We start from the raw sequence: 13,743 nt of genomic DNA on the forward strand, positions 1-13,743 counted from the left end.
TTCAAATATGGTAATATTTATTAGGCATTTATAACTTTGCATGCATTTATATATTTTATGTAAATAGAAAACACATTTCAGGGTCAAATTAGTGGTACACTTCATTCATGCACATACAGTATATGCTATGAGATACTTGATTAGATGCTAACTTACCTTAATTTAGTTTTTGCATTATCCTTACAAGCACATGGTTGACAAGCCACAATGATCCAAAGGTTGCTCCGAGTTAGGGTTTTATGAGAAATCTCTGAGACTTACTTTATATAATGCTTTGTATAGTTCCTCACTATGGACTTGTGTGTCTAGAGTGTTCCTACAGGTTGTATGGGACACTTTCAGGTAGAAAAATGATACTCCTCAGCATAATGATCCATCTAAAGAGGTTTGGCCATCTGATGAGGATTCTGTTTGGTACCCCTCATTAAAGATACCTCAAACACAGCACAATAGGAGGAGATTACTGCAGCCTAAGGATAGTGTCTTATATCTGGTTTAAGAAACGCCCAGGAGAATCCGGAATATGCTGCAGGGAACGGTCAAGAGTTGTCTTTGCTGTGATTTCCTTTTCATATCTTCAGAGTTCTAATGGTTGCACAAGAAACCAGTTCATGTTTGGGTGAAAAAAATAGCAGTACTTATTAATACATTTTATTCTATTTTCTACTAAACTTTAAACTTAACAAAAAAAAGAGCAGTCTTCAGCCATTAACTAAATACTCAGACCTTACAAAATGTTCAAAGATTAAGAAAATAAAAGATTTCAACAAAAGTTTTTAGCATTTTGCAGCCGATAAACTTAACTTTAATAGGCTTACCTGTTACTAGCCCTTACTTTCATAACTAAAAAATGTTAAATTTAAATCTTCATTTCTCTGGTTTATACCATGGTCTCTGGACTTTGTGAAGTGTAACTTAATTCCTATAGAGGCTTGTGGAAGGTCTAGGCCATGTTAAACATTTTTAGAGCGTAGGGGAAAAACGTGATTTCCATTTACCCGCTTTTTACTCTGCAATATTTTGCTGCCTGAAGTTGCAGCCCTTGTATGAGAACAATCCTGTCTAGGGAGGTCATAATTATAATGCTTTATTCTTTTGAAATGGTCACTGGACACTGAATCTAATAATTAACAGCAATGAAAAGTAATAAGTAATCACAATTGTTCAAGTTCAGTTTATGTAAGAAAGCCTGGAGGTTCTATATGATGTACTGTGTAAAAGAAAATAGCTACCAAGAGTTGTGAAGTGGAAGGCAGCCACTGTATAAGGATCACATAAGGAAAATGCATTATCACCTACTGCTAGTGCAAACTGGAGAACTGACAAAAGGTGCGTAGCAGCTGGATGGTGGTATTTATTTTATAATTTTTAGTAAACCGCAGACAGGAATGAAGTGTTTTTATAGTTTGCATTGTACAAAGTCCTCATGAGTTAAGCCCCAGCTGCAATACTGACAGAGCTTGTAGCCAAATTCAACTTCCTAATGAAACAACCCAATTTTAGCTGTAATTTGCTCTCGTGAGCAGCCTAGAAGAATGGATGTTAATGTGGTGCGGCTGTGAGAACAAGCAGACTTGAAATACATGTCTGCTTTTGCTTCTCACGTGAGGTTATTTAAGGCAGTCTAAAACTGCAGAGTCTTAAGGGATCATTTAACCACAATAATTAAGAGCTTGTGTCACATTGCCATTTGTAGTTTCAAGGAAGAGCTGACATGAAAATTGTCACTTTAGCACTCTAAAGTTAGGTTGTTTTTGATTTAATAATGTAGCCTTCTTCATTTTGGTCTGAGGTTCACCCTAATCCTACCATAATACTTGGACTTTCTGTCAGTTATTTGCTTTCAGCCACTGTTAAGGGACTGCATTTATTTCTCCTTGTGATAATTATGTATGAGTTGTAGTTTTATGTTTCTTATATTTCACTTGATTTAATTTGTAGAAGTTCAAAGAACAAAACAAAACTGCATGCCTTAAGAATGATATCAGTAAAGCTTACCAACAATTGTAGAATAGTACTGCTGGCGTTTGAATTCCACTGTTCATCTGACAGCAGCATTTTATATCACTTACAGTCTATAAAATCTTCTTACAAGGCAGCTTTGGTAATCTCAAGTGATTAAAACGTATTTTTAACAGCAGATAAAATGTAAAGGAGTCAAGAATGACTCTGTGATGCTGATGTAATGTCATTTTGACCCAGTTAAGTGAGCAGCTTCCCTGGATTCTCTGAAAATGTTGACTTGGTAAGATTCCATCTAAATATTTTGGTAGCCATGTAGGTGTTATTGATGATTATAGTTATTTATTAAATAAAACTGCCAAAAACTGGATCATGCTTTGAAAGCTGTAAATTAACCCTTACTATATCAATTTATCTTTACCATAATGTATTCTGTGAGTGTTGTTCTACCTGAAAATCATATACTGTATAGTATATAGTATACACACCATGTTAATGCTTCTTGCAGGGAGCACTGTTTCACTTGGTTTTCAGAAACAAAACCAAACCCCATATTTGCGCATATTTTATCCCTCTTGGGGTTATTTTGTGGGCGCATAGGTCAGCATCTGCTTTTTGCTAGCCAAAACTTTTTTTTTGTAATCAGTATTTTATTGAAAATAAATACAGGTGCAAAATAACAAACAAAAATAATAGAAGGAGCACAGCAGGAAAGGTTAAAAAACAACGTAAGACCCTCATTTAGCTCCTCCTATCCCAAACTGTGCCAAAGGGAGGATATTACAGAATAACCCACTTCCCATAAGATAGAAAGGAACTATAATCTTACCACAACATTAACATGATAAACAGCAGCATTGAAGGAAAGCTACGTCACAAAGCAACAGAGAACCACAATTTGAACAACTGAGTTGTAGTCCAATTTTCATTTGAGTTGCCTAATGCTCTTTTGGTCCGCAATGTTGATACTTTGAGGTAAATTAAAATGTAGAAGAACGATTACCAGCTGTCACCAGTAATAGGTTATGGAGCTTGGCAGCAATAAGCAGGAATTTGTATCTGCCAGACTGCCTAGACGGAACAACTTACAGTTGTGAAAGGTAAGCGGCAAGAATAGAGAGGTTTAGGAGAAGGAGGATTTGAGATAATAGAGGATTATTTACAGAAATAAAAGAAGATAGAGTGTGACATAAAAAGAGGCAGATAGAAACAGCACAGCAATGCCAGGACATGTCAAGAAAAGTGCTAGGTTATACCAAGGAGTGGACAAGGCCCATCAGATGGTGCTTGTGGACTGGGGAGTAGAGTCTACAGAGAATTTTAATCTGGATGAACTGGTAGTTGAGTTTTCTGGAGAATATAGTATCCCTAGAAAATAAGGAGAGATGTGTGTAAACTTTAGATAATACTACAAATCCTATTATATCATTTACTAACTTTTCTAACTTGCTCAAAGCTTTTTTTAATAGACAGTAGGGAACCACTTCAGACACCTTTAAAAATGTGTAGCATCCACCTGGATGATGTGACAGTAGCCATTCATGTGCCAGTATGTTTACCATATATTAGTTATTAGTTGGTGAAGGCATGAGAGAGATAGTTAGCCCATTAGAGACTGGGAATAATTCGGAGGACAGAATGACAAACTATTCTTTTTGGAAGATGCCCAGAGAGTCAGGACCTCGCTTTTATGTCTCATCTAAAGGACAGCAATATTTTACAGCACAGCATACCCTTTACTACACTGGGGCATAGGTGTCACCGATGGTCTGACCAACAGTTCTTCCAGCAGCAACCCAAACTTTTCTTAGATGATCCAAGTACACACCAGATCCAAATATCCTTCGCTTCAGGTGGACTGCCTGTTTTGAAGTGCAGTTGGTATTATACTTCCAGTCTCACATTGCTTCATTAAAAAAATGCACCCAAGAGGTAACTTCCCAATATGCCTACCTTGGACTTACATTGACATCAGTTAAGTTTAAACATGCATACTTCCATCACCAAAGCAGGTTTGCTCACATACAGTGCATCTGGAAAGCACAGATTCACAGCACATCACTTTTTCCACATTTTGTTATGTTACAGCCTTTTTCCAAAATGGATTAAATTAATTGTTTTCCTCAGAATTCTACACACAACACCCCATAATGACAATGTGAAAAAAAGTTTACTTAAGGTTTTTGCAAATTTTATTAAAAATAAAAAAACTGAGAAATCACATGTACATAAGTATTCACAGCCTTTGCTCAATACCTCAATACCTTTGGCAGCAATTACAGCCTCAAGTCTTTTTGAATATGATACCACAAGCTTGGCACACCTATCCTTGGCCAGTTTCGCACCTCTCAAGCGCCATCAGGTTTGATGGGAAGTGTTGGTGCACAGCCATTTTAAGATCTCTCCAGAGATGTTCAATTGGATTCAAGTCTGGGCTCTGGCTGGGCCACTCAAGGACATTCACAGAGTTGTCCTGAAGCCACTCCTTTGGTATCTTGGCTGTGTGCTTAGGGCATGCTGAAAGATGAACCGTCGCCCCAGTCTGAGGTCAAGAGCGCTCTGGAGCAGGTTTTCATCCAGATGTCTCTGTAGATTGCTGCAGTCATCTTTCCCTTTATCCTGACTAGTCTCCCAGTTCCTGCTGCTGAAAAACATCCCCACAGCATGATGCTGCCACCACCATGCTTCACTGTAGGGATGGTATTGGCCTGGTGATGAGCGGTGCCTGGTTTCCTCCAAACGTGACGCCTGGCATTCACATCAGAGTGCAATCTTTGTCTCATCAGACCAGAGAATTTTGTTTCTCATGGTCTGAGAGTCCTTCAGGTTCCTTTTGGCAAACTCCAGGCGGACTGCCATGTACCTTTTACTAAGGAGTGACTTCCGTCTGGCCACTCTACCATGCAGGCTTTATTGGTGGATTGTTGCAGAGATGGTTGTCCTTCTGGAAGATTTTGCTCTCTCCACAGAGGACCTCTGGAGCTCTGACAGAGTGACCATCGGGTTCTTGGTCACTTCCCTTACTAAGGCCCTTCTCCCCCGATCGCTCAGTTTAGATGGCCGGCCAGCTCTAGGAAGAGTCCTGATGGTTTCAAACTTCTTCCACTTACGGATGATGGAGGCCACTGTGCTCATTGGTCCTTCAAAGCAGCAGAAATTTTTCTGTAACCTTCTCCAGATTTGTGCCTCGAGACAATCCTGTCTCGGAGGTCTACAGACAATTCCTTTGACTTCATGCTTGGTTTGTGCTCTGACATGAACTGTCAACTGTGGGACCTTTATATAGACAGTCAACTGAATGTACCACAATGACTCCAATTAAGCTGCAGAAACATCTCAAGGATGATCAGGGGAAACCGGATGCACCTGAGCTCAATTTTGAGCTTCATGGCAAAGGCTGTGAATACTTAATGTACATGTGCTTTCTCAATTTTTTTATTTTTAATACATTTGCAAAAATCTCAAGTCAACTTTTTTCACGTTGTCATTATGGGGTGTTGTGTGTAGAATTCTGAGGAAAAAAATGAATTTAATCCATTTTGGAATAAGGCTGTAACATAACAAAATGTGGAAAAAGTGATGCGCTGTGAATACTTTCCGGATGCACTGTACAGACATTGTGAATATTCAGCATTTTTCACATTGACCATCTACGGCCACCTATTCCCCAGAAGTCCCACATGTTTAAATATGATAATTCCCATCTATGTCTAAAAGCAAAATTGACACCTTATAGCAGTAGTTGTCTGAAATAACCCAAAAGAGTTTAAATGATACTGCTTTGCAAATAATGTTTGGGTATATTTGAGAGCCCATATTAATGTATATACACTTGCCTTAAAATAACTTTGTTTTGTAATTCTGATTTTCTGAGATGGTTGTCATTATACCAAAAGATTTAAATGTTTGCATCATTAGTGCATTTTAGGGATTGACTTAAAATGTAAAAATAAAATTAAGCTTTCTAGAGTTGAACAGTAATTATACAGTGGGTACGGAAAGTATTCAGACCCCCTTCAATTTTTCACTCTTTGTTATATTACAGCCATTTGCTAAAATCATTTAAATTAATTTTTTTTAATTAATGTACACACAGCACCCCATATTGACAGACAAAAAAAAGAATTTTTGAAATTGTTGCAGATTTATTAAAAAAGAAAAGCTGAAATATCACATGGTCCTAAGTATTCAGACCCTTTGCTGTGACACTCATATATTTAACTCGGGTGCTTTCCATTTCTTCTGATCATCCTTGAGATCACCTTCATTTGAGTCCAGCTGTGTTTGATTATACTGTGTCACACATGTGCGATTAGGAGGCAGTCAAAGAGCCTAAAGGTGAGTGAAACATCGCGAGATAGAGGGTTATCACGTGGTACTTATCCAAATCTCTTTTGGTCAACAGAACACCTGAAGAAAAATACTTCCTCCACTTCCAGGTTCCAAAATGGCTGCGACGACGTCACTTCCAGCCAACCATGATGATGTCACTTCCGGCTTCATCAATCCACCTCACTTCCGTCCAATCATGATGACTTTGCTTCCGGTTCCTGTTTCCAACGTCACTTCCTGCCAACCATTTCCTGTACCATAATCCTGTTCTGTATAAAGCCGCCATTTTTGTCAAAGAAAGTTGTTCACTGTTTTACTTTCGGAAACTCTGAATCATTTACATTCTTTATTGTCTGGACGACAATATATGGGGACGGTCCCCAAAACTTTGTTTTTGTTTGTGCTGTCTTCTTTGGGGAAGAATAAACACCACAATTGGCGTGCGGCAGGATTGTTTTTCGTCTGCTTCAAGATGTCGGAGGAACAGGACCTGAATACCGTTCTCAACACCATCATGGGCGATCTTCAAACCCTGAAATTACAGATGGGCGAAACAAGGACCCAAGTAGCAGAAGCCAGCGCTCGTGCTGCTGCTGCAGGAGTACGGACGGAGGTCGCTTGGCCACCTCCTATTGCCATAACTACACTCACGGAGTCGGACGATATAGAAACATATTTTTTGATCTTCGAGCGTACCGCTAAGCGGAACGCATGGCCGAGGTCGGAATGGGCGTACCTACTGGCTCCCTACCTGAAGGGAACGGCGCAGAGAGCCTATTATGATCTAACTGAGGAGCAGGCTGCTGATTATGACGCTCTAAAGAAGGAGGTGTTCAAGCGCTACAGCGTATCTGCGGAACAGCAGGCGAGAGAATGGAGGGAGTGGCAGTTCGATCCGGAGAGACCGATAAGAATCCAGGGCTTTGAAGCCTGGGGGAAAGTATGTCGCTGGCTACGGCCCGACATTAATAATTCGCACAAGATGGCCGAGCTTATAGCGTGTGAAACCCTTGAGCATGCCCTCCTTGACCATATCGCCTAGCAAGTCCGCAAACAAAACTTCGAGGACATGGACACCTTAATACAAATCACAGAGTGCCACTGGGCGGCTTGCAAATCAGGGAAATCAGAACGGTTCTCACGTCGAACCCAACAGGCACGTTTGGCAGGTCCTGAGCCCACCTGACAAGCTCCCGAGTCTGCCGTCCGTAAACGGGACAGAGGTGCTAATCTTCCCCGCTGTTTCAAGTGTGGGGAGATTGGACATCTGTTCCCCTAACTGTTCCTTTGAGCCCATGGATTGCTCATTAGTTAAGAGATTTGGGTAAGTACCACGTGATAACCCTCTATCTTGCGATGTTTCACTCACCTTTAGGCTCTTTGACTGCCTCCTAATCGCACATGTGTGACAACTGATAGGACTTGATTAGGAAAGCCACACACCTGTCTATATAAGACCTTACAGCTCACAATGCATGTCAGAGCAATTGGGAATCATGAGGTCAAAGGAACTGTCTGAAGAGCTCAGAGACGGAATTGTGGCAAGGCACAGATCTGGCCAAGGTTACAAAAAAAAAATCTGCACTTAAGGTTCCCAAGAGCACAGTGGCCTCCATAATCCTTAAATGGAAGACGTTTGGGACGACACAGAACCCTTCCTAGAGCTGGCCGTCCGACCAAGCTGAGCTACCTGGGGAGAAGAGCCTTGGTGAGAGAGGTAAAGAAGAACCCAAAGCTCACTTTGGCTGAGCTCCAGAGATGCAGTCAGGAGATGGGAGAAAGTTGTAGAAAGTCAACCATCACTGCAGCCCTCCATCAGTCAAGGCTTTATGGCAGAGTGGCCTGTCGGAAGCCTCTCCTCAGTGCAAGACACATGACAGCCTGCATGGAGTTTGCTAAAAGACATTTGAAGGACTCTGAGATGGTGAGAAATAAGATTCTCTGGTCTAATGAGACCAAGATAGAACTTTTTGGCCTTAATTCTAAGCGGTATGTGTGGAGACAATCAGGCACTGCTCATCACTTGTCCAATACAGTCCCCACAGTGAAGCATGGCGGTGGCAGCATCATGCTGTGGGGGTGTTTTTCAGCTGCAGGGACAGGACGACTGGTTGCAATCGAGGGAAAGATGAATGCGGCCAAGTACAGGGATATCCTGGACAAAAACCTTCTCCAGAGTGCTAAGGACCACAGACTGGGCCGAAGGTTTACCTTCCAACAAGACAATGATCCTAAGCACACAGCTAAAATAATGGAGTGGCTTCACAACAAGTCTGTGACTGTTCTTGAATGGCCCAGCCAGAGCCCTGACTTAAACCCAATTGAGCATCTCTGGAGAGACCTAAAAATGGCTGTCCATCAACGTTTACCATCCAACCTGACAGAACTGGAGAGGATCTGCAAGGAGGAATGGCAGAGGATCCCCAAATCCAGGTGTGAAAAACTTGTTGCATCTTTCCCAAGAAGACTCATGGCTGTATTAGCTCAAAAGGGTGCTTCTACTAAATACTGAGCAAAGGGTCTGAATACTTAGGACCATGTGATATTTCAGTTTTTCTTTTTTAATAAATCTGCAACAATTTCAAAAAATCTTTTTTTTTGTCTCTCAATATGGGGTGCTGTGTGTACATTAATGAGGAAAAAAATTTAAATGATTTTGGCAAATGACTGCAATATAACAAAGAGTGAAAAATTGAAGGAGGTCTGAATACTTTCCGTACCCACTGTATGTGATGGGTGGTATCAGAGTATCATAGTTTAGAGCAACAGGTTCAAAAACAGCTCTAACACAGTCCTGTGTTTCACCCATTCAAACCTCTTAAAATGTAGTCCATTCTGAATATAGGTGTAAGTTGTAAATATGTGCTTTTCTTCCGTTTGGTTTGGAACACTTCATATTGTTTGATTGCGGTTTCCCTTTTTATATATTTCTCGTTTCTCTTGATGAGAGAAGAAGTAAAAATGAGCACCTATGTGGAATAAAAGTGCCGACTGGCTGGTATTAATCCAGGAACAGTATCTCTGCTGTTCGTCATTTGATCTGACCTCGTAATGAATGAGTGCCTTTAATAAGACATCTTGCTGTCATATGTTTGGTTTCCTGGTTCTCTGCCTGGAGATTGATTTTAATCTGCAGTAGGTGTGTTCTATTATTATTGATTTTTTAAAACAAAGTGATAATTTTGTTTTCCTGTATTTTATTACCTTACTATAGAAGTCGTTATCTGAGTAGGCAGTAGAGAGTGGGCATGTCTAGAAAAAAAAACTAAAAGCTACTCTTCTGTATTGTGTATTTCCTTGTTTCACTGGTATGCCAGTGTGACTTCCCTCACAATGAAGCACAGATTCTGCTGCAAAAGAATTTTTGATAAATCCAACAACTCTTTATCGTTGAGTTTCATGCTTTCTCTGCATGGTCAACCTGAATGCGGTGACACATACTATGTTGCTTAAAATAGGAAATGTAGTGCTTTGCAATTTCTATAATTTTATTAAAATAAATCCAATACTGAAATGTGGTTTCCTAAGAGTTTTATTTCAAAGCGCTAAAACTCCTTTGTTTTTTATTGTGACATTGTTTAATGTGAACAAGATGCCTGGGGTGTCAAGACACCAATAGTAAACTATCTGTACAGCTCCGTTCTGAGCAAATGTCCTTCATTAATAACTCAAGCAGTTATCATGGCTCTTTTTCCCCTCCACACGTTAGCTATCTAGGCTCCTGCTCCGTGTAACGTTACATACTGCTTTACTATTACATCCTCTCTATATATCCAATCCTTAAGATGCTTGTTTTTTGTCTTGATTTAGCAAGAGAAAGGAATTATGCCCAGCCTGGTATAAAAAAGAGAAAGAAAAGTGACCAGATGTGACAGATTAGCAAGAAAAAGACTGGGTTCTGTTAAAGGTCCCAACAAATGGAACCATTAGGTTGTAAGAAATGCAACAAAAGCAAGTATAGTGGTTCCTGTAATTATACAGTTGAGGGCTAAAATATCTGCATACAAATTTAAACAAGTTTTGACTTTAATTGTGAGTTTTTACATTATGGAAGCTGAAAAGGTTCTAATTATGCATACTGTGTTTGCTTTTATTCATAACTCTGTATTTTTTGCTTTCCTTAGAAATGATTTGGTGACATGGTAAAGTTACAGCAGTCTAAATATTATATAATGTAGTCTCTGCATCTGATGGTTTCTGCGGGCCTCCAAAGTGTGACTGCCAGTCCTTAAATAGTCTGTCTTTAATATTACACTTTTATTGCTTACTACTTCTTTCCTATTGCAGACCCCACCCAGTGAAACCACTGAGCTCCCTGGAAAGCCAGAAAACCACTGTGATCATGATGGAAAGGGATCTGAAAAACATTGGGGTGAATGAGGACATATTTGGCCAGAGTGGGCTAATCAATCCCCAGGTATATTGACTAACCAAATGCTTTGACTTAACTGACACAGACTTTATTAGGTGTATATTTTTGTGGGACCTTACTTAACCTTAAAGGTCAGGGAGGACTCTCCGTTGGATTTTTGTGAGTGATTATAACAGTAGGTACATAACATTTTTTCGGTTTATTCACAGAAAAGGCGTAATCAAGCCATTTCATGCACAAATATCATGCTCCTACAGCTGTTGTTACTACCTTTTCCCTTCCTTTCTTCATACATTGACTGCTGTTCTGCTGCATTCATACCACCTGGAGCAAAGTGGACTTGGCCATAATGGCTTGTTTTTCATTTGTTTTGTTAATGACATTGTCAGGTAGTGAGAAGTACAGATTCTATGCAGTTCATTGCCTTGTTTTGGCTTTGTTTTTCACTCTAGCACCAGTGTACAAATATCTCTAATTTTCTTGTTTTAGAACTAATTAATGAGTTTGCTTATTATTTTTTTGATATTATTATTACAGTCATCTTAACCATGTTTCTTTCTTTGATGTTTTTGTACAGGTTTCCAACACAGCAGGTGCTGCCCCCTACTCACAGTTGACTCGTGAAGAGCTAGTAGCTTTGGTGGTGAAACAAAAAGGGACTTTAGCTAAAAAGGACGTTCAAATTCGCGAGCTGGAGGATTACATTGACGACTTGCTGGTCCGTGTAATGGAGGCAACACCCAACATCCTGAGATCACAGCCATCGAAACAAGCAGGCAGAGTCTAGTGAGGTGGAACCCTTTGGGAAGTAAGAGTTCTCTGAACACTGCTCTGAGAAGGCTGGCTACTTCTCACTTGGGAGTGTAAGGGTACTACTGCTATAAAAGCAATTTTGTAGTATGGACACTAAAACGTCAGGCAGTTTTCCATGTGCTAAACATAACTTCCAAGCACAAGTTTTAATTTTTTGTGCCTTCTTCACTTTAGCTCCTACACTGTTAGAGACATGCAGGAAATCTGTTGGACCTGCAGATAAGCCAGTTGGCTTTTTATAGTACAAGACTATATTTAACATTATATACAGTATCTTGGCAATTCTCTTTGAAAGGTATTGAAATCTTTGTGCATTTTTTAATTGGTTACTCAAAAATATCTATTCTTTCTCCTCTTTATTTAGTAGTTCAGATTGGAATGCAGCATTTTTGTGTTTTAACTTTAGTTTTCAGAGGTATGTTTTGAAACAATGAAAAATTATTAATTTAGTTTTCAGCTTTCAATTTCAAAGTATTTAGCCCAGTAGATGTCATTTTAATTGGGAGAGTGAAAAAATGGAAAAAGACAGGATCAAACCTGGAAGTCACCCTCAGACTTGGTACATCTGGTCATGTGGCTGCTTTGCAGTGCCACGATTAGCCTACCAATCAGGTCTTATGTTAAAAAAAAAAAAAAAAGGTGCCAAGCTCAATAGTATTAGAACATATGTTTTGGAGTGTTTTTATTGCTGTGTCTTGTTTATTTTTGGGATTTAAAAGAATCTATTTTTAGTGTTATAAGTAAGGAATTTCATGGTAGAATCGGCCCTTTAAAAAACAAATCAGCAGTTGCAATGCAACAGTGACATACTAGCAGAGTGTATTTGAGAAATTGTGTGGCACTGATTTGGGATCACTTATTTGTATTTGTAGACCCTGCTCTCCTGACAGTGGTTGTTCCTGGGCATCACATACATGGCCACTTCAGTTTTTTGCCTTTAACACCCTCACTTGATAAAACATGCAGCTGTAACATTTCCAACAGTTTGAGGTTAACTGAAGTAATTTGCTTATTTATAAATGAAATGTATATTTTATGATGAGATTGTGTATGATCTGGTATTATATTTATAGTTATATAAAAAAAGTTTATTCTTCCATGTGAAACTTAATAAAAAAGTATATTGTAAATTGGGTAATGTTGTATTGCCTTGCAGATTTGCTTTTCTGTGTGAGTTGCTGTTTTCAGCCATCAAGTATGGTAAGACACACCTAGAGTGAACCTCAGTGTGTGATGTTTTACCTTTGCAGGCACCACAAGGATGTGGTAGTTAGTACTTCTTTTTTCATTTTTGCAGATGTACGTTTGTTTTCCAGCCTGGGTCACCTTGTGGATTTTAATGGCTACCTGAAAATGCTTTATGTTCTTGTAGCCTTCTCCTGCTTTGTGAGCATCAATTCTTTTATTTTTCAGAGTGCTAGGCAGCTGCTTAGAGGAGCCCATGGCTGCTGATTGTTGAGACAAGGTTTGAGGAGTCAGAGAATTTATACTGCTTTGCAATTAATTTGCATTACTTGGGGTTTTCTAAAAATGACTGTGTACAAGCTGTAGCCCGGTAAAAGTTATGGGACCTCAAATGTCTAGGAATACCCAAATATTTGTGTGGTGCTCCTTTCCTTTTTTCCACTGTGTAGTTGTACAAAACAAAAACAATACACCAATCTTGCGTAAAATTCTGAAAAGAGATGTGTCTTTATTTAACTTTGTCTTTTGGTGATCAGTTCATCTTCTACTCACTTAACCATTCACAGTGACACATTTTAAGCAAGGTACCGAAACCTTTGCATGCCCCCATATTTCTGTGTGTGTGCGCGTGTGTGTGTATATATATATATATATATATATATATATATATATATATATATATATATATATATATATATATATATATATATATATATATATATATATATATATATATATATATATATATATATATATACATACTAATAAAAGGCAAAGCCCTCACTCACTGACTCATCACTAATTCTCCAACTTCCCGTGTGGGTGGAAGGCTGAAATTTGGCAGGTTCATTCCTTACAGCTTCCTTACAAAAGATGGGCAGGTTTCATTTCGAAATTCTACGCGTAATGGTCATAACTGGAAGCAGTTTTTCTCCATTTACTGTAATGGAGATGAGCTTCAACGCCGTGGGGGCGGAGTTTCGTGTGACATCATCACGCCTCCCACGTAATCACGCAGTACATAGAAAACCAGGAAGACCTCAAAAAAGCGCTGAAGAAAACATGCATTATATAATTGA

At 39.2% G+C, this 13,743-nt stretch overlaps 1 protein-coding gene across 6 annotated transcripts in view; it reads left to right on the forward strand.

Moving 5' to 3' along the window:
* Positions 1-12,609, forward strand: part of LOC120538912 (rab11 family-interacting protein 1-like) — an 85,602-nt gene extending 72,993 nt beyond the window's left edge. For all 6 annotated transcript variants that reach the window (XM_039768519.1, XM_039768515.1, XM_039768520.1 and 3 more), the window contains 2 exons: positions 10,582-10,711; positions 11,244-12,609. In XM_039768519.1, the coding sequence (XP_039624453.1) occupies positions 10,582-10,711; positions 11,244-11,453 (340 nt within the window). In that variant the 3' untranslated portion in view covers positions 11,454-12,609. The remainder of the gene's footprint in view (positions 1-10,581; positions 10,712-11,243) is intronic.
* The last annotated feature ends 1,134 nt before the right edge of the window (positions 12,610-13,743 follow it).

Source organism: Polypterus senegalus, chromosome 11 (genome assembly GCF_016835505.1).
Source record: "Polypterus senegalus isolate Bchr_013 chromosome 11, ASM1683550v1, whole genome shotgun sequence".
NCBI lineage: Eukaryota > Metazoa > Chordata > Cladistia > Polypteriformes > Polypteridae > Polypterus > Polypterus senegalus.